General features: G+C 39.3%; 1 protein-coding gene across 4 annotated transcripts in view; it reads left to right on the top strand.

Annotated features, from left to right (window-relative positions):
• The window catches only part of PDE1C (phosphodiesterase 1C), a 391,546-nt gene that overhangs the window by 204,545 nt on the left and 165,465 nt on the right, over positions 1-21,536 (top strand). The window contains exon 5 of one of the 4 annotated variants that reach the window (XM_074900987.1): positions 10,955-11,017. The exons of the other annotated variants lie outside the window; for them this stretch is intronic. Coding sequence (XP_074757088.1) covers positions 10,955-11,017 — 63 coding nt within the window. The remainder of the gene's footprint in view (positions 1-10,954; positions 11,018-21,536) is intronic. 4 annotated transcript variants of the gene reach the window in all.

The following is a 21,536-nucleotide window of genomic DNA, read 5'->3' as shown; positions in this document are numbered from 1 at the left end:
GTTGAACATAGTTTTTCAGTTGATCTACAATACCTAAAGAATTACTAGTTGGGCAGAATTTGTTCTAATAGTAACACATCCTTCTTGATAAGGAATGGATTCTGCCAGATTGGAAAATGGAAAAAGTAGTTTCTGCTAGTCAGATACTGTGACAAGTGCCCTTGCCTATCAGAAGAAAGTTATGTTCAGGTTTTTCCTAAATGTGTTCATATTTAGGTGAAATTCAGCCATAAAATTCAGTATCATTTCAGCAGAAGTGATAACACACTCCTGTTTTTGCGTTGATCCTCTGTCTGTACGTGACACTGGTTTTCAAAATGTGATCATGGTATCATCTAGATTCAGATTTTACAGATACTGTTTGTATTGATTTGTTAGAAGTTATCTGTAGCCCCTAGATTTGCAAGATTCATTCCCTTTTGCTAGAGTAAGATTTGTGTGAAATGAAAATTATGTTCAAATGTCATAGACCTTAATGAAGATAAACTGGTATCAAACATTGTTTGGTATCAGATCTTCAAACCAAAATGACTTTGCCAAGTATAGATGCTTTCTTTTTAAAAACTAGTAGTGCCTGACAAGTTTTCCCGATTTGAATCTTGGGGAGAGGGCAGAGCAGAAGTAGTCATGTGCCTTCTACTACTTTTCTAGGCTTTGTTATGAAAAGTTGTCTGAAAAAAAGTTGCTGGAGAATAGATTTTTCACTAGCTATTGCACCTGGGTGATTAACACTCTTAAAAATAAGCAATCTAGACTAGATGCACTATAACCTTATGATGTTTTGTCACTTCTGTTTCTACCAGTTAGAGCCAAACAAAAGAATGCATGTGTGAATCTGGAAAGCTGCATGGGGAAGAAGAAAGCCAAACTTCTGACACCTTCCCATTGAGTGACTTTGGCCTCTTCCAGTGACATCCAGTGCTCTTCTCACTGATTTATTTTTAGCTAAATTTAAGTGTCTTGCTTTTTTCTTTGGGGTTTTGCAGTTTTCATTCCTTATAGGCATGGAATATAATTCTGCTTGTGGGTGCACAGGTACCAGTAAGTGTTAATTTCCATTTTAGTTAATCTGAGAGCATTTACTGAAGCATGTTTGAAGAATTAGGATTTGGTGAGGGGATGTAACAGAGAGTTCTCCTCTCATGATTTACACAGAATTTATATAAGAAGGTAATAAAACTTAATGAAGAATTCAGTTAAGCCCTATATTGTTGCTTATTAGTCATGATCTTCCTGTAAAATGCTATTGATTTTTAATTTTTTGTTTTGTTTTGTTTTGCTCCTGAGAAGTGAATTACTCAGATTTGAAGCATGCAACCCAGTGAAACTTCCTTAGTGAAAATGACATTAACTTTAATGGTCATATTGGTAGCATAAGAGGGAGGAAGCTAAGACAACTGCTTCTCATGCAATCCCTCTGTGGATAATCAGCCTGTTAATTTCCCAAGTCTGGATGAAAACGTTTACACTGCTAGTAAGGGGCTTTTTTTTTTTTTTTTTTTGAGCTTAATGTAACTGTTACACAGAGGCTGCCCTATAGAACTTCTCTTTTTGTCCTTTTCCTCTTATTTGGTCTGCAGTTTCTTGATAATCTCTCAATGTTCACAGAAGATTTGCATAAATATCTGAAAAAAAAATATCAGTTTTTATTTCCTGGTAAAAGTGTTAACACAAATGTTAAGACATCTGTCTCCAATCCTTCCTTTCCCAGCTGCCATTTCCCATTCCCTCCTTCCTCCTCAGCCCTCTTTCCTAACTGTGAATTTTTCTAATCCACAGTGTAAGGAAGACAGGTTTTCTTCTTGATGCTCTGTATCCCACCAGTCTTTCACTAACACACACTACACTCAGAAGCACAGTTTGGTCTGTCAAAAAGCTTTCCCTCCGAGGGGAATTTCAAGAAGCAAGTGAGAAACCCTACAATTTGTGATTCCACTGCCACTTGCTCTTAGGCTGTATCACTCTACCCTTCAGCTGAGCATCCAGCAGTTTCTGGGGAATGAAACACCAAAAGAAGGAAGAAAATAAAATAAATGTTTGGGTTTTCTTTTTTTTTTTTTTTTTAACTGAATGCTAAATTGCATCTGGTCAAACCAATAACCCCAACACCTGCTAATGAGTTGATCCCTCTGAACCAGTGGTTCAAATAGCAGATAGCTGACCCACTAATTTATGCTATCAAGCATCTATTATGTATGAGCTATAGCAACTTCTAGGTGATTTTCAGTATGCTGCGTAGTTACAAAAAGCTGGTCATTTACATTGCCCTTAAGATGAAGCATTTTCATGACTAATTCAGAACTCCTATATTTTAGCTGTGTCTCAGATTCGATTTGAATTGATAATGAGTTGTTTTAATCCCTCTATTTGTTTTAGCAGTCAGACCAATGGACAACATTTGGAGGGGGGGTAAGGAAGAGAGAGGGAGAAATAAAAAAAATTGTTAGTGACTGACATTATTTCGGCACTTAATGTGGGAATGAGCTTTTACTCGGGGACCTCCGCTGGGTGAGGGCGATGTAATTGAAGTCCTGTATAAGCTTCCAGCCTTCAAAATATCTCACTTCCTAAATGTGTGTCTCCCTTGCAAATGATGAAGAGGGAATCCTAAGGCATTTTGTTAAAAATCTATCAAATGCAAGGGATGAGGCATTCTTGCTAATTTACCCCAGCAGAGAATCAGCTATCTTCTGGCAGCGTGGCTTTTCCTCAAGAGAAATTTCTCACTTTTAATGTGGATTACACTGGAGCCACTAACAAGTCTCATAAAATCTGGGAAAGCTATAAACCCTCTTTCTTCATTGCCACATCAGAGAGTCTCTCCAATTTCTACTGAGTAAGCTCTGTGTTTGCTTTAGCACATTCTCAATAGACTATCCAACTATTAGGAATGATTTCCCCCCCCCTCCGCCCCGACAAATGCATTTTATTTTCCCTGCCTATTTTGAGATGATAACTTGGGAATGGCATTTAACTTTAATTAGATAACAGGTGAAGAAGTCCTCCAGATTTTTGTCATATCTAAATGGACGCTGCATTCTCTCTGGGCCAAAGGATTTATTGCTCATGAAGGTGAAAACATCTACAAGAGTCTCTTATGAAAACATCTATGAGTCTCTTGTGAAAACGTTGGCAGACCCTTGCTGAGTGACAAGCCATCTCCACAGACACAGGGGAGCACGGCTAGTAACGTATTTTGACGGGCTGACTTCCAAGCATTAACACCAAAAGTACAAAATAAGCCTTGAGTAGTATCAAAGGACTTGGGGCTTTCTTTGTATGTATGTTAGTTTAAAAAGGAATCACATGTTAATATACTTAATACATGTTTCAATGAGCACCACCACAAAGAAAATTAAGAAGCAGTTTACTGTAGTTTTTGGCAGGTGTATCTTCTTCCCTCAATCCCCTCCACCTGCTGATGAGTCAGAAGAGAGGCAGACCCCAATACAGATTTTCATGCGAACTTTTCCAGAGCTTGCATTGATGTTATGCTCCTGTGGATGATGATGTTAGACTGTCATTGTGTAGAAGAACAATTATTCTCCTGCTGGGGAGGAGGTTCTTCATTCAGTTGTTATGTACTTACAAAGCCCTTGTGAAGCTATGTGCAGGTAGATTATCTGAGGTATTTATGCTGTGGATTTGTTGTTTGACCATACTCAGAGATAGATGTGCCTGATTGTGTGGATGTATGGAGCAGGTACCTGCATGACAGGTACATTAGATGCATCCAGATTAATAAAACCGACCCCAGGCTCTCAAGAGTGAAGTTTGTCACAATCATTTCCAAAGATGTGTTGTGGGGTTTTTGTGTTTTCATTGGTTTTTCCCAGCCAGATTTTGGGAACAATTATAGTAGAGGAGTGCTTTGTTTTCTCACAAGAGGTAGGGGCAGGACTTTGAACATCTGGGCCTCCAACGCCTGGTCAGAAAAACTTTTTTTAAGTTTGTGCTTTTTTTCAGTACAGCTGCTTATTCCTAATCTTCATTCTGATTCATGGAGTGCTTAAACCCACGTTCCCCCTTGCCTAGCTACAACCATACCTTCAGAGAGAAGTAATAAGAATTGTCTGAACGTAATAAAAGGGCTGTCATTAAACCATGATTTCTTTCTGAGGTTGTTACTCTTAACATATACAAGTATCTTATTTCTGTGTTCCTGTGCAACACATTCAGATTTAGTGGTGCATGTACTTAAGGATCATAGCTTTGGAACCTTTCTTGACTAATATTTATATAAAACACATTTTCAGCTTATGTTTAATTATTGTTTTTATTAGGATCAGCTGTTTTTAAAAAGGGGAAAAATATTTCTGTTAAGTTTGTTGTCAGAAATAATGCTTCATGCAGTGCAGAAAGCATTTTCTGGACTTGCTGATCACTGATAAATGGTTATTCTAGGCTTCTAGACCATTGTCTCGTCAGGTTGCTTTTCAGAGTCTGGTACGTTAATAGTAATGGGTGGATAAGATAGAAGTGGTTCTTTCTTGGGTTCTTTCTTGTTATTCCTGGGAAAATTCACAGCAGATAGCTTTTCTTTTTTTTTTTTTAAAAAAAAAAAAAGTAAAATTTTTTAAAAGTGAGAGATGGTGACAACATTTCAAGTGAACCAGTTCTGTACATGGAATCTGTGTATCCTGATTTTTTTGTCTGTTAGAAGATGGTTTTAAATTCTAGGGTGTTTTTTTCTCCTGTTCCTATCAAAATAGATACTACTATAACTGAGTTCCACATGAGCTGATAATTTCCCTGTTGGAGGGTTTTTTTCAGCTACCTAGTAACATTTCAACAAATTCTAGCAGTACTTCATGATTACTGACAATGGACAACTTCTTCAGTTTTGTCTTGTAGTCAAGACAGAAATACTTAACCACTATGTACTGCAGGAGCTGGTGGGATTCACACCCCAGAACAGCAGTAGTCCTGTGATTTACATCTCATGGTTTCGTGAAATGAGTTACTGGTATCGGAGCATCTGATTAAGCCCCTCCAAAATGAAACAACATGTTGATTCTCATGAGAAAGTTCAAGGAATGAGCAGGCACAGAGACTAAGCTATTTTCCAACTGCTGCTGAACTGGGCTCGTGTAGGTCATAATTAAAGCATAGCAACAAAATAAAAATTTGGACTATGAATGTTAACTGCGTTGCATATGGATAAATAAGTGAGTCTGATCTCCTAGGCAGTCACTCCAACACCTTTTTCCAGGGCAGATTTGTTTAGAAGAAAAAACTAAGACTGTTGTAAAAATATGCTGTTCACGCTCTGAAAAGCACTCAGCTTGTTGCTGCTTTTTCTTTAGACTGGCTAAGCCACAGGAATGGTTGTACTTCAACTTTCTTGCAGATTGCAGTTGTGATTTTTTAAATTTATTTTTTTTTCTTCCCCTGGCAGTACTGTGAATGTTTTCTGATTGTGATGACAAATGCTCCTTCTGGGAGTTTCTGCACTAATAAACAATGGTGACAACAACTTGCTGTATTTCATGTTATAGCTTCAATTTTAATGACTCATGAGGCACGAAGAACTTGAGCACCGATCTGTTTATTGACGGAGCTTAAAGACACCAAGGACTGAAGCGACAGTAGGTATCATTAATCGGCAAGCTTGTTGCTATCTCAAGCAATGCTGTGCTTTGATGGCTGTTTTAAAGAAAACTGTAAAATCTGGACCAGATTAATTAATCTTGTAAAGCTTGCCAAGGTGAGGGACTGGAAGGCTGACAAGCACTGCAGCTCCCAGAGGTGAGAGCTTTATCCCCAGAACGTGAAGGACTCTGCTATCAGCATACACAGCAGTTGCCTAGAGGAGGGGAGTGCTACACATGTCAGGGTCCAGGAGGATTGTCACGGACACCTTGTGTTACACACCTACCTGGAAGCTGTGAATTATCAGTGTGGAGAAACATGGATACATGGAATAGATGCATCTCTCCTGTTTTTGAAGTGAGATGTGAAGCAGCTAGAGGCCCTAATGGTTTTCCAACAGAGCATTCATGTGAGAAAAATCCTTAAATACCTGAAGGTTTTGACTTTTTCATGACCAAACCTGGAGAAGTTTGGTGATGGCAGAAACAGCCTCTCTCAAATCTCTTGGGACTTTACAAATGACCATTCCCAGTGCATGTGATTTAGTTCAGTTTCATTTTGCTCCAGTTCTCAGCTGGGTGGTCTGAACACTAGGAGTGCAGTGTCCCAGTTATTCTGTCTGTGGGACCCTGTGGGCATGCTGATGCTATGCTTTTTGTCAGTGTCCTTGATAAACAGCAAGAGACCAGTGGAAATCAGCATCAATACCTTTTTTATCTCTGGAAAGAAATGCTCAGCCTTTACTATCAGCATAGCCTTGACACTGTGCTCTCATCTGAATTCAGAACTGAAACTTCTTGGAAGGAAAATATCATTAAAGCTGGATTGCCTCATCATCACTTGTCCAGTAACCTTCACTTGGGAGGAATTTAAAGAATAGATGTAAAGGTATTTCTGAATTGTATCTTGTTATCCTTCAATGCTTCAATTAATAGGAGTCATGCAGTGGTTAGACTTAGAGACTCCAGTCTCAGGTGGTTTGGCCAATTCGAGAAAGTTAAAAAAATGACAGAAGGTGGTACAGAATGTCACAGGGAGTTTGCCACATCACTAACAAAAGCACTTTCCTCTGCCACATGCAGCTGGAAAGTTGGGAGTTTCTCTTATTAATCCAGTGGTGGAAACATGGATGGCTCTAAGAAACCTTGCACACTGTCTACAGACCTGCACATAGAGAAGTTGTGGCTGGGTAGGTGGAAGAAAAGATGACAAATTTCTTCAGTCTCTTCATCTGAAAGGCTGTATTAGAAGTTGAGAGAGAAGCGGAAGCAGGAATAACATTAAATAAACCAGATTAAACTGTCTTGTCCTCTAGCATAACATTTCAATAGGGCTGCTGCGATTAACATCTGGATTGCTGTTTATTGAGAGCAGATGAAGGACTTGCGTGATGAATCAACTGGTAAAGTTCTGTGTGCTGTCAGAAAGGGGGAAAACATGGTAAACAAAGACATGACTGGCATTTTCTGATGCAGTCTTTGCGATATCTGCATATATGTAACTTCCCATTCTTCATTTGGAAAACTGTTTCGTTACAGTAAGAGCAGACGTTACAGGATTCACCTGCTTATTCTTCCAGCAGTTGAAAGGATGTAATTAGGAGAGCATGTTTCTTCAAAGCATCATTTGCACACAGATTCGCAAAAGTTTTCAATCTGAATTAGGAATGTGCTACCCAGGCATCAGGTTTAATGAACATATGATGGGTTTGTCTCTGTGGAAAGATTTCACTTGAGGAACAGACATAGAACATTAAGGAAAGTGTGAACTCAATAGGAAACACAGAAATGTAGTATTTTTGCTTTGAACTAAAATTATCGATGTTTAGAAATTACATGCATTTTCAGTGAATTAATAAATAATATCCATATTTTGGTCAGGAATACACAGAGGAGTCTTTCAATTGCTGCTAGATTTGTATCAAGAGAAAACAGGAGGATACTTCACTAAGTGAAGTTCACTATACTGTTCCACTATACTGTTAGGCATTACTCTTCCATAAGAAAGATATCTAATGAACATTTTGAATAAGGCGGCACCTGAACAGTCATTACTGTGTGACACAGCTTTTAATAAATCTGTGTTTCAGTTCAGGAGTGTTTCCCCATCTGAGAACATTTCTCTTAAATGAATATAGGTTACTAGTGTTCTTCTGAAACTGAGTTGGAGCTCAGCATACTGAAAAGTAGAAAGCTCATTATTTGATCAGAAAAATATGTATCACAGATACTAGGTGTTAGCTGTCTCTCAGATCTGAAGAAGTATTTGTAAGTCTGGAAGTGTGTCTTCCAGCTCTATCAGTTCAACTCCCACAGATTTTATCTCAAACAGAGGACCTAACTGCTAAAATGTAGACATCTTATATTGTTTCACAAAACCACATGGCCTCTGGCTTCAAAAGGGCATGGGTTTCCCTTATGTCTTGTGTGCCAGCCCACTGCAGATGCTTTGGATGCTGAGGTCACTTCACATGTCCTGACACAGGTTTGTTTAGGTGAATGATCATCACCTTTGACATTGTAAATTCAGGCTGACATACAGTTGTAAACTGGGTTTTGCTGAAAAAACAAATTTCTCCTAGATGCCATAGAGACGTCTTAGGCTAGTATCAGGACAAAGGCATTATTTAAATGTTTTCCTGTTACTGTAGTATCAAAATCATGCATAATATTGGAAAAGTTAATAGTAATAGGAAATGTGATCTGTGTGTGAATACATATTTGTAGGCAAAGAAGGGAAGGAGGAAATGAGTGGGCAGTCCTGGGGAGGCAAGGGTGGATTATAGGGCTGTTCAGCTTTGTTGCATGGTACAAAAACCAGTCCAGGTTGCAGTCAAGGCTGTTAAGTAGTTTATAGGAAATCAGTTGGATCACTTAGGTGGTTTTCCCAAACCTATCCTTATCACATAAGCAGTACCAAGCTGTTGATGCCTAGCCTAGATGAGAAAAAGATGGGTTTAATGCATCATCTACCTTATCTTAGTAGGTGTCTTTAAAAGTCTTTAAGAGCACTCTCCAATGCAAGGAAAATTGCAAAGCAAAGCAATGCAAGGAAACAGAATTCTCTCAGCTGGCTAACACATGAGCGCTGAATGTGATCTATCTGCTCCAATAGTTTAAAATTTCTGTTAGCTAATACATATATTTTCATCCTGCTATTTGCAAACCATTTTATCCCAATTATATTTAGTATTACTATCTGGTTTGAGGCTATGTTGGATGTATGTTCAACACAGGCCTCTTCCAAGCTAGTGTGAGAAGACACTGGCACAAAACTGTCTGGGAAAGGCAAGAAACTTTCACCTCCAAGAATACCTCTTAGGCAATTACAATGACCTCCCCGTTCTCACAAAGTGAAAGAATGACCAAGCAAAGAAGTGAAAGTTGATTGAACGCTGTTCTGGCTAGGAGTGATTAATTATTAAAAGCTGATGTGTTTGAAGCAGAGCTTTTAAGAGGAGAGCTGTACAGTAGATAATTGCTCAGGTCTAAATGCATTTCTGTGACTGTATCAAGTGCAGAGATCACGTGGCAGTTTCCTCACACACCAAGTGTGTGTATGGTAGGAAAGCCCCTGGAAGATCATCTTGTGAGAAACGTTCTCATTACACGTTTATAGTCATCAGTGAAACGAATGATTGTGACTGAAGATACCCTAAAGCTGTTTTGCCTCTTGCCCCTTGAATGTTAACTTCCTTCATACTGACTGTTTCTAAGCCATGCTAAAGCACACTTTTGTATACAGCACACAGCCTGTTTTGTAGTGTGTGGACCTGGCTTGGTGACTACTCAAAACCTCTAACTGATTAAAATTATCCTTGGTGAGAAATGGAAGAAACCCATATAAAGACTGTCCTATGCAGCATTTTTACCCTCCCTGTGAACTACTTAACTCTTGCATGGGACTGCAGCACCTCATTCTGTCACTAAGAGCTGCAGTGACGTATTATTTTTCACAGTACAGAGAGATAAAATAATCTCATTGTGGTAAGTTAGCTTGAATTGTCACTTCATGTTGGCATTCCTGAGACATTTGTTCAGTGTCTGCTTACTGCCTGGGTCTTATCAACACTTCCTAAGCTGTAATGTTCGGAAACCTAAGTTGGAAACTTTGCCAGTTATGCTGAATAGTTCCAGTAATATTTTTTATTACCTGCTTTTTGACTTCACATATGCCACAGACCACGTGGAGAGTCTTCTAAGGATTCAGTGGTATGATGCCATTATCGTATCCAAAGGATACAGCTACAATAGAGGGGGAGAAACAACCTAGGCAACTGGGTAGGTTATAAAATAGAGTGACTGTATAGGTCTTCAAAGGATCAAACAGCTCATCAACTTAGTTATGGTGTCCTGAATGGAAATATGTACTTGTTTCAAAGCTGCACTGGTTCTGTTTTTCAAATAGGAATGTTATCATACAGTGTGAATCATCACAGAGAATAATAACCTACAGACCTTGCGGAAGGGAAGTTATGCTTGCCCTTTCTGGAAAAATACATTTGCAAGGAAGTATTGCAGTTTAGGTAGCATGACCTTGCCTAAAAGTCACATTTCTTCTTTGCTTTCTTTGATATGTTTAACATTACAGTCCTCCTATTTGTTAGTTTAGGGATAATCAGCAGCAGGTTTGCAGATCTGTGGGAGTTTTTTCAAATCACCCGAGGTTCACTTCTAGTGTTAGTTCAGAGTATCTCTAAACCTTAGCTGAACAGTTTATTAAATTGGATAGGTCACTTTTCACCACCAATTTTTATCTATTTTTAATCATTAAAATTATTTAATCTTTCCTCATCATGTATTAAAAGAAATATTTATTAAATGCTCTCTATCTACCACTAATCTGGTAAGATATCATAAAAATTGGTCTGCTGGATGTTTTCCACTTACTTGCCTGTTACATTATAAACTAATGTTATGTAACAGAAATAAATTAGAGGGGAAATATTTTGTTGTTTGGCACTCCTCAGTTTATGAAACAATGTTTACCTCACTTAAAGTACTGGATCCATTCCAGGCATGAATAAAACTTTGAAAGGTGTTATTTATGGAAAGAAACGATAGACTTCCTTCGTATTTTAAAGAAGAATTTTTAAAATGTTAAGGGTCATCAATCAAGCCCTCACTGAAACTTTACAGGGGACTTAAAAGACTTTGTTCATTTTTTTTCTCTGGGTGCACAAATGCACAAGGACACCTAACAGACAGTGTTCAACTTGTTAAGTTACATCATCCTGCATCCTGAAAAGTACAACAGATGCTGTTCTATCCTTTATAAAAGCATTCAGAGTTCAGACTCTTCTTACCCTACAGAAAGGTACTGTAATAAATGCTGGAGAGCTGACAGACTTTCTTTATTTCAGGAGATTGTTATGGGAAACGGTCATCACATTTGAGCGACTCCACAGCCTGATAATTCACATACGGTCAGTCACTGTGTGAGTGTGTGGGTGTGGAGTGTAGCGGAGCAGGTGAAGGCAGGACAGCAAAACTTTGGCTTAGGTTTTTAACAGGAGCCGGTTTATGTGCCTTTACAGAGAAGGAAATAAATAGGGTGAAACTCTGGAACTTAAAAAAAATTTCCACACTGCAGTTTGAGCAAAATTTCCCATTTATGCTTTTGAGCTGACTGCACAATGCCTGATTCACATTAAACGTGTGCAACCAGGTCTCTTAGGCTAGGCTTTTGGAGACTGAAGGTCTCCTCATCTCTGTATTTCTGTCTGCCCCTCAGCCCCCACCTCTCATAGGCTATAATTAGGACTGGACAGGATGACTGTAAGGATGTGAGCTGCCATACTATTTGACAACTCAAATATCAAGATTCTCAGTCAGAAAAATTGTTTCTTAGGCTCTCATTCTGGCTTCATGCTCAATCCTGGTTGCAAAATGAACGCCCAAATAAAAGGATATTTTACATCTGAATCACAAAACAGAGGTGGAAATGAAGGCTGGGGTACTGAGGTGTGGGGATGGAGCTAAGGCTGGAGTTGGGGCTGAGCTGAAAGACTACAATGAAAGCCTGCCTGTCTACAAAACACTGTCTTTGGTTATTCTCACAGCCTCAACTTTTCTGTGCACAGCCTGTCTCACACTTTGGATGTTGTCTTCTCTCTCTGTTTTCAGTTAACTTGGTATGTGTACTGAGTGAATTATCTCAGAGATAATTGCTGAAAGGTAGGGTGGCTTTCAGGGTGAAGTTATATGCAACTAATAGAAGTGTTTGAGATTAAACTGTGGCACAAGTCCTGGGTTAGATAAGTAATATGAACAGTCCCCAGCCCTGAAGAGAATTAACAGTCTAAGCAAGACAGGTCTAAACCAGCAAGTCCCACTGGGAAACCCTGAGGAATAAATGGGAGGAAATGGAAGAATTATTGCTTGCCATGCACTTGCTGAGTTCAGTTACAGCCTGTTTAGTATTATTAGGGACAGTTGTTTTCACTATAGTGCTTGGCTTTAAGTGATTAGTTGATTTTGTTAAGGGTTGAATTCATCTTGCCTAATTGTATTTGTCTGCCAAGGGGAGATTGAGTGGAAAGTGTCTCTTCTGTGAGTGATTGTAGAGGGAGCCTAAGGAGAAAACTTGGAGAAAAGAGTAAACGTCTATTTAGACGGCCAGTGTTAGGTGATGTGACTCCAGCCCTGCTTTGCCCTGCTCAGTTCTACAGACAAATATATATATATATATAAATAAATAAATAAACAAACACAGGCTGTGAGATCAGGACTGAGAACCTGAGCCTATATCTCACAAGGCATGTTGTATATTTATTACAGAACTTTTTTGTGTAATAACTTAAGTGTAGGAGGAGTGTTATCCTAGTTCAGTTAATGGTAGATTATCTGGAATTTACTTTTGTGCTTATTTGTCTTAAATACAAGCCTCTCTAACACCTCTGTCTCATGTAAATGCATGTAGTTTTTGTAATTGCATATGCATGGATGAATTTATCTACCACTGACTACCACCTTTTCATTGCAGACAGATCTGTGATTGCCACTGAGTTAGAGGATTTTTTTTTTCCCCAGAATCTCAGAGTCCCTCAGGTTGGAAGGGACCTCAGGAAGTCCTTACTCCACTCACCTGCTCAGGACAGGCTCTGCAATGATCTCAGACCAGATAGCTTGGGTCTGGAAAATCTCCCAAGGACGGATCTGCATAAACCCTCTGTTCTGCTGCCTGGCTGTCTTCAGGGAAAAAAAGTTCTTCACCCCTGTTTGGGCCTCTAGTGCTCAAATCAAGAAGTTATCCTTGACACCACCCAGAAATATCATGAATGGCCTCAGTCCAGCCATGTTGCCATTTGAGCTGCTCCTTCAGATAGAGGGCTGGCCCTCCTGTTTGTTTTCCTTGCCTACCTTTCCTGAAGAGTGCGTATACCTGTCCATCACAGCATGCCAGTTGTGCACGCCATCCTACCATGACTGTTACTCCAACTGTACCGCAGTTCTGTGACTGCATGTGGAGCTTTAGTTCCTCCTGTGTATGATACTCACATGGACGAGCAGTGGGGGGTAATAGTCTGAGGGCTGGAAAAGACTCAACAATTTCTTTACCACATCCCAGATGAGCAGAAAACCTGAGACAACAGGTCAAACTAACAGGAGGTTTCCTCTCTCCCTTGCAGGAAGGGGTCTCCAACAGCTATCACTCTCATTTTCTTCTTTATACAGACACTTGGTTGAGGCTTAGCTGGCTTTGATGCTTCCCTTGATGCAAGGTGACCTTTCTCCCCTGTTTTCAGAACTAGAAGTGGAGAAGAAGCCCCATTTGTCTTGCTAGAAATGACAAGTTTCAGTCTTCCTCCATCTTGGGAGTTTCTATCCCTTGAGAGTAGTCTCTAGATTGCCCTCCTGCCTAATGCAGGTCTTGGATTCTTAGCTCCGTAGGGTCTCTGCAAAGGCCATAGTGATCTCCTGTTCATCCTCCCTGACAGTGTGCATACTCACCTCTTCTTCTCACGGCTCCCTCACCTAGCAGTGGAGTGCCACAACCACAGCACACATCCCACGGGAGGAAACCACTGTTCCCAACCTCAAGAAGGGACACCAGGCACTTCTTGCAGCCTGAGACCTGAACAGTGACATCCTTGCTCAGTAGCGCTGTTTGGGTCAAGGCCCCTGATGTGCAAAGGTCACTTGCTCCAGCTGGTGTTGGAGACCACATAGCACATCGCCCCTGTCAGTGTGCAGTCCCCAGCAGAGGTTCTGGGCTCTGTGCACTCCTGCTGCAACAACTGCTGGGACACCATTAGCAGCGCTTTGCCTGGTGGTCATAGAGCTCCTGCTGAGCAATGGTTGCAGTGGGTCTTTGATCAGCAGTCTATTGTAGACAAAAACTATGGGTACTCCCAAGTCAAAAGGCAGCCAACAAAGGCTGGCTGTTGGAGCTGGCAGGGGCAAAAAGCATATAGCAGACTGCAGAAGTTAACCCTCAACAACAGCAACAAGTCGCCAGATGTTTACTGAAGTTTTGCTGAAGTAGTCTGGAAATTCCTACAGGTCTTTTAGCTGCTTCTCTGCAGATTTGCAAATAATCTGTTCTCTTCTATCCTTGAAACTATCTTGAATGCAAGAATAAGTAGCTAAATAGGTGCAAAGAGAGGAATCTCCTAAAAAAATCCCATTCTTGCTGCTTATATCAAAGGCTGTTTATAAGGTGCCACACACACACAAGTGCCACTCACTGGCAATCAGTGAGAAGATGATACAGTTTTGTGAGTACTGTATATGAAGATGATGGAAGCATACATGTAGTGCTCATGATGATGAAGCCCGCATGTAGTGCTCATGGTGGAGTATTTCCATATTCCATATCCAAGACCTTGATTCTCCCACTGGACTGAGCAGTGAAATCTTTATAGCCTTTGGCTTAACCAGTTGTGACTTTCAGCTTTGGTTCATTTTAATTTTTGCTGCAGTTCATCTGCTTTAATGTTATTTAACTGTGGTTGCTCCTGTGGTGTTACGAAAGTGAACAGATATTGCAGTGTGCAGCACTTCTCGATGTCTGCCTTTGGCAGGAAGGAGCGGATCTGATGGACTGCGTGTTAATAGATCTTCCTCCAAAAGTCAACAAATCAAGGAGAAGCAGACTGCCCATGCTTTTTACAATTAACGTCCCTATATTGCTTCTAGACATTTATAGTGCAGGAGATTTATAGCATTTTTTGAGTTTCAAGTGAATCCCATTCTAGGGATCTCATTCTAGACTCTTCTCTACTTCTGAATTCTTGCAAATGTCGTTATTAATACCTCTGCCTTTGCACTGAGTCTGTGGTATGAGTGAATGCATGTTTATAAGTTTGCAGTATTCAGAATGATCTTGCAGCAGCAGAAACAATACACAGTGTTGTTTTCAAAATTTTCCTCCCACTTCAGCTACAGTCTGCTTCTAGTTTATTGCCCCTGACTAGACTGATGGAGTACTTGACAATTTCTCTTAAATGATACAGAACTGTTTTCCAGAATCATATCGGTTTAAATGGAACTTTTGTCAGGGAAAAAAAAAAAACAACCCAAAAAAACCCAAAACTGTTTTGGCACAGCCCTGTGAAGGGGATGGGGGAAAAGGTAAGTTGGAGGATACTGGCTGGGTGCCTAAGTTACTCAGCTGACAAACAAGAAACTCAAGTTCAAGCATCTGCACTAGGTTACCATTTTGCTTTCACAACGTGTTGAAGAGAGCTCGATTTCATTCCTTGGCATTAGAAGTAGATTTCTGAAGCCTAGATTTTCTTTTTTGTTTTTCTTTCATGAGTCAGTATTCTTGTTTTCCAAACAGCTCAGTCCATGATGAGCTGCTGAGCTTTTCTAGTTCTGGTACAAAATGCTTGCATCATGTGCATACCAGTCTGAGATGTGGACCATGAATATTCTTCAGATGTGCACAGGGTAATTTCTTCTGGAATGCAGTGGCAATAGCTGGCATATAATGGAGGCAATAGGGATCAGAACCACCTGGATACCCACTTACACTGGCAGAAATAATGGGGTCGCTTTTGCAAGGACTTCTTCAAATCGCTACCTAGCAAATTCTTTTTAATGATGGCTTTAGGTTTTTCTAGACACCTAGTATCAAGGGTACATTGTGGCAGTGCCTGGCCAGGTTTTTGTCACTTACTGATACCAATAATTGACGTGAAATAGCCTTTTGGGATGGGCTTTAGAGCTGTATATCTCTTGCAATAGTATCTTGCAAGTAGTTCATAGGTTAAAGGCCTCTTAACTGGTGCCTTGCCTTTTGTCCCTTTTGCGTGGGGACGCTGACTCTGGATAGAATTCCTGGAACGATAAGCTCTGCTTAGTGTGCAAATGTAGTCAGAAAGCAAATGAATGATGGGATGTAATACTCAAAAGATTGAAGAGCATGTCTGGGAAATTCCTGCCCTGTGAATACTGAATTTCATGGTAACTCTCTGATACACAAAGTTGAGCAGACAGAAGAGGTTTCCACAGCCTGGTGGCAAAAATGATGAAGGGGCTGTGTGAGAGATTAGACAGATGGGGAAAATTTTCTTTAAAGATCAGATAAACCAGAGTGGATATTTCTAGAAACAGCCTCTGTGATAGAGCAGGCATTAGCTCTTTCCTGTAGTATAACGACCTGAAGGGAGGAAAAGAATTGACTCACAGAATCATCTAGGTTGGAAAAGACCTTGTAGATCATCCAGTCCAACCATTAACCTCACACTGACAGTTCCCAACTACACCATATCCCTGAGTGTTATGCCATTGAGAGGCAGTTCTTTCAATCTGAAAATATGACTGCATCTTATCAAGCTGTGTATTTGTAAGGCAAAAAGTTCATTAAATGCAGAGTGGTGCTTTCTGCTTCTACAAAGATTGAGAATATTTGCATCTAATTTATATAAAATAAGTCTTTCAGGAAGGCCATAGTCTGTCCTTCATCTTACTGATGGGCTCTGCACTTCACTTCATGAGCAGTTTTTGCCATAGTTTGTAGATAGCTTCTACCTAAAGGGCAAGATGTGCTGAGAGAGATGGCTATGTAGTTCAGCAGTCAGATGTTATTCCTAAATCTGTGTCTGAAAGTGCTATGAGAAAGCCAAGTTAGAGAAGTGAATGAGGAACAGCAAGATTATATTGTACCAATGTTAATTTTACATTAAGGTATTCAGAAGTGCAGCATGAGAATGCAACCCTAGGGATTTTTAAACCTTTTAAGATGATGATGGAGGCTCTATTAATATTGTACTCTTTTTTTGGAAGTATATTTCTTTTCTTTTAAAATATCTCTGTTAGAGGAAAAGACATTTTTTGTATTTTTTTCCCTTTCAATATACAGGATGATTAGAGAAAATGAACTCATCTTCAATAACTGTGTAATCATTCGTTGTCATGCAGATAGGAATTTGATTCAGCTGAGTGATTTTTAAAGAACACGTACATGAATTCCAAAGTGAAATGTATTTCTGCAGACGGATCTAAAAAATACTCTTATTTTTTTTTAATTGGAATAAGTGACGAGAAAAAAGGCTGTCAGCTTGTTGAAAATCACAAGTAATCCTACACTATTTCAATTTAATTGTAGTGCCTGCAAACTTTTTTCAGTAAAACTTTTTAGAAATAAAGTAGTGGTCTCAGAAAGTTGAATGCCCTGTGTATCTCATTAGCTAATAGTGGATAGCAGAAGTATAAAATGAAAAAAGAGCAACCCGAGACCAAAGGGAGAAGAGGTTTTAGGCAAGAAGAAAAGGAGAAGTGCATGTGTTTGAATGTTTAACTAATTTTTCTGATGGGCAGTAGATTTCTGGACATTTCGCATGAATTCCTTAATTTGGGGTTCATTGGATTGTGTTGCAAAATGCTCTGAAATTTCAAAGCTAGTTGCTCTGTCCAGAAAATTAACACAGAAATTGCCTCTTAATTTTCTAATATGCTTTGGCTTTGAGTCAGACTGAGCCCCTCTCATTCAGGCTCCCTGGCCACTTACTGCTTGTGTAGCCCTAACATTGTAAGGGGGAAGGGCTTCACTCAGAGTGGGGCATTTTGTGTCCACAGCAGAATGGCAGAACCTGGCCCTTTCCTGTTACTAAAACATGCGTTGACTTCTTTTTAGGTTTTTGATGTGTAATTTTGTAATGGGCTTATTGCCTCCAATCCGAATTAGGTCACGGCACAGACTTGGGGTAGAGAAGGGGAATTGTTGTTCAACCTGTTTTGGGGATAAACTGTCATTAGATGCTTGTAATCAGATTGCATTGGCTGTGAAAGGAGACTTACGAAGAGGAATTTTGCACCGTGAATGGATGATGTCTATGCAGATGGTCTATTAATTTCCTGCTTTGGGATGTATCACATGAAATATTTACCTGACAAACAGTCCCAATGTGTTGGAGAGAACTGCTGAACTAGAAGTCAAGTCTTTAAGTGATACTTTATTGTACTGATCAAGACAGAATATCATATGTAATTGCAATATTAATGGCCCATGCAGTAACAGGCAGAGTCTGGAGAGAGGGGTAATACATTTTATTGAACCAAAATGTGACAGAAAATTAAGAAGCCTTTAGACAAACAAACACGCCTTCAGGTACGGTATCTCTACACTGCCTCTTCCTTCATCTGTCACAGCTACAAAAACATTACCTCCACAGTCCAAAGTAATAAGGTAATAGGGAGGTAGACCACTTCTTTTTGGCATGGAAATAGTTACTGGGTAGAGCAGCAGGGTCTGAGCCGCTGATTAATCTCCAGCTGCGTCATTAAGGTTGCAAATGTCATGCCTTATTCGAGTCACCCACTTGAGTCTGTCACGTCCTTTTGTGCCGATGGTTCTGAGATCAAGTTTGACATACAGTGTGTGATAACAGATGGGCAGCTGAGGGAATGGGTTGGGACAACATTCCAACCTTCTTTGAGGGAACATAGATTCTTTATCTCCATTGTTTGCTTTCCACGATGCTTTTCCCATGTAGGGAACCCATCTAAATTAAGCTGTCTAGGGAGAGTCTGTTCACGTTTGAGAGGACTGGGTACATGGCTGGGATTTTCAGCTCATAACTCTATGATAAGCTCATCTGTCACCTGTGAACTGAACCCATTCTGGTGGGCTGTTGCTAAGTAAACTCAGTGTTTGCTTCTAGGGAATGACCTGTTGGGAGACACCTGGTGCACAGACCTGTATGTACCATTTGCACTCTTCCACTTTTGAGAACTTGTCAGGCTAAGTCTGATCAAATGCTGATTTTTTTTTTTTTAATAAGTTAACTTTTAAATTTTTCAAAAGAAGAAAAGTTTTAAATGTTGGCTTTCACATGTGTACTAGACAAGATGATTATTTTTTTTTAAACTTGATATACTTTGTGGGGAGAAAGAAAGAGCATCTTGGGGAGAGAAAAGGAAATAACTAAGTTTTCCTCTCTTAAGTCAGTTTTACAAAACATGCGTATGACTCATTTTAGGGTTGACTGAACCCTCTATGCTCAACATCCCATATGTGCTCTGTTGTCCTAAAGGCTGTTTAAAAATGATGTTCTAAAGCCTGTCCAGCTTGTCCAGCAATGCCACAGCTGGACAAGACAAATGAGAGAGTGGCTAAAGAAAAGTGGGGGAAAAGGGTAATAGAAATGGCTGCATGTATGCAGTTTTCAGGCCATGCAGTGAGCCTGCCATATATACACATGTTGCAGTTTCATGTTAATGCTCAGTGACATGAAATCTGGAGACACCATACCTCATTCTTTTACAGAATTTTACATCTCAACTGGAGATAAATTGATTTGTGTGGGCTTAAAAGTAGTGGTGTATGACATAAATATCCATTAGGGGAGTTTTATCTATGTGAATATCTGCTATTGACTAGCTTCGAAGATGGATTTTGAATAGATTTGGACATTGACCTATATTTGGATGGCAGTTCTTATTTTCCTTTGTGACAGCTGGAGAGAGGCAATTCTGGTGCAATACAAAAGCAACCAGGGTAAATGAGGACTCCTATTTTACCAACAAGAAACTAGAGTTGATAATTAGTTGTAAAGGAAAAGTTTAAGTCTTCTCATGCAAAAAAATCGTTCTTATATGCTTAGGATTCATAAGGAGATAAAAGGTGATGCTTAGAATAAATATTTTTATCCAAAGGTCCAGCACCACTTTGGTAATTAGAATCCTTGTGAATTAATATCACCAGGTCTGCACAACATATTATTTTCTCATATTTATAGAAAATCTCTTAGTGCTGCTATCTTGCATTTGAATTTCCGTCTTTTTAGATGCTTGACTAGTCAAGTGACCAAGCAAGAACTGAACTTGAAAATAACCATTTAGACTGAAAATCGATCTTCCAAACTGCAAAGGTTAAATTCTTTAAAAAAAAATAAAATAAAATAAAAATTGTTTAATCTCCATAGAGAATTTGATTTGAAACAGAATAATAAAAAGGTAAAGTTTGCATTTAAGAACTGTTCTCTTTCCATGGATCTACCAATTCTCTCTGGCAGTTAGCTGTGTTATGTTAAATGTTTAAGCTATTGCTTATGGCCAGTACAGAGAAGTGTAAGGACAGATCAAAGCTACTGATTACTTCATATCAATATTCCTGTGGATCTCATGTGAAGTTTGCACATTTTGATATTTGCCACCAATATACTTTCAAGGTGCCTCCATTATTTTAAAGGTGGTTTATGGCTATATCTTCTAGTCCTACAACTTCTGTTGAGATTTCAGTCTTCTACATTTAATAGTCTTCCGTTGTTATTAATACCAAGGTAAGGGTAGGACTAGCTGAATTTTGTATTTTAATCTACCGGATTGGGGGCTGAATATATTTTCGCAGAAATGTCAATTTGCTGTGGAAATTCAAAAAACCAACCAAAACCAACAAAACCAAAGAACAACTGTCCAAAGATTTAGGCCAAAATGCTCTTTGAGTTGATAGCCGAGATTTCCAGATTTGAATCATTTTTTGATATTACTAGAATTGCTCTTTGTTGTTTTTAACTTAGCAGTGCCTGGGGATCCCAATTAAAATCAGGGGTGAGCAGTGCCAAAACTGTGACAATGTGTACCAATATGTGCTGTTCCTTTCCAGATGAGTTTACAACACAGTCTCATTCTACAAAACCAGCTTTCTCCTCTCCTTTTTACAGCACTATTAAGTCATTTTTAAAAGCCTGTATGCCATAAATGTTGAACATATTTGTCCTAGGCAGAACTTAAAGCTCAAACAAACAAACTTTAAGAAGTAGAATACAACACAATTTCTGTGAACTCCCTTTACTCCTATTCCCTTTACTCTTACTTCCTATTTTGAAGATAGAGACTTCCACAAGTGTTATATGATAAGCAATCCAGCTATAATAAAGTTGCAGTGCCATCAATTCATTGCATTATCAAAAGGCCAATTGCTTAATGTACTTGAATTGGAATTTGCTGCAGGCATAGCAAGGAAGCAACTAACTCTGTGATGAATGGTACTTACAGTTAGAATTGAATAGTCTGCTCTGGAAAGGTAGATTGGCATTTGCTTTTTGCTTTAACTGCAGAATTGTTTCATGAAAAAAAAAGAAAAGATTGAGAAGCTAGTAACAATTGACTTTGCTTTGCATAATATTGTCTTATCCTTGCTATAAATCTTTGCCAATATCAGATTCACAGGACAAAAAGCTCACAGACTCTTCAAAGCTCATTTGTGAAAATACCAAGCTTGGAGATTCTGAAATGAGATTGGCATTAAAAGATGCCAAATAAGCTTCTTCACTTTTGATATTATTGCAATGTACCTTCTTGTCTCTACCCACTCTCTTTAGAGTTTGTATACCTATACAAAAGGTATAGTTGTGAGATGTCTTGAGAAACGAATATAGTTTATTTTCAGGGTTTTCTTCACAGATAAATAAAATGTCATTTTCTGGGAGGCAGGGTGATCAGATGAATAAGGCTAAGAGCTACAACATCTGTGTTTCGCGGCTCTATTCTCAA

Source organism: Athene noctua, chromosome 2 (genome assembly GCF_965140245.1).
Source record: "Athene noctua chromosome 2, bAthNoc1.hap1.1, whole genome shotgun sequence".
Lineage (NCBI taxonomy): Eukaryota > Metazoa > Chordata > Aves > Strigiformes > Strigidae > Athene > Athene noctua.
The sequence above is the reverse complement of the archived record's forward strand: the minus strand, read 5'-3'. Positions and strand labels throughout refer to the sequence as shown.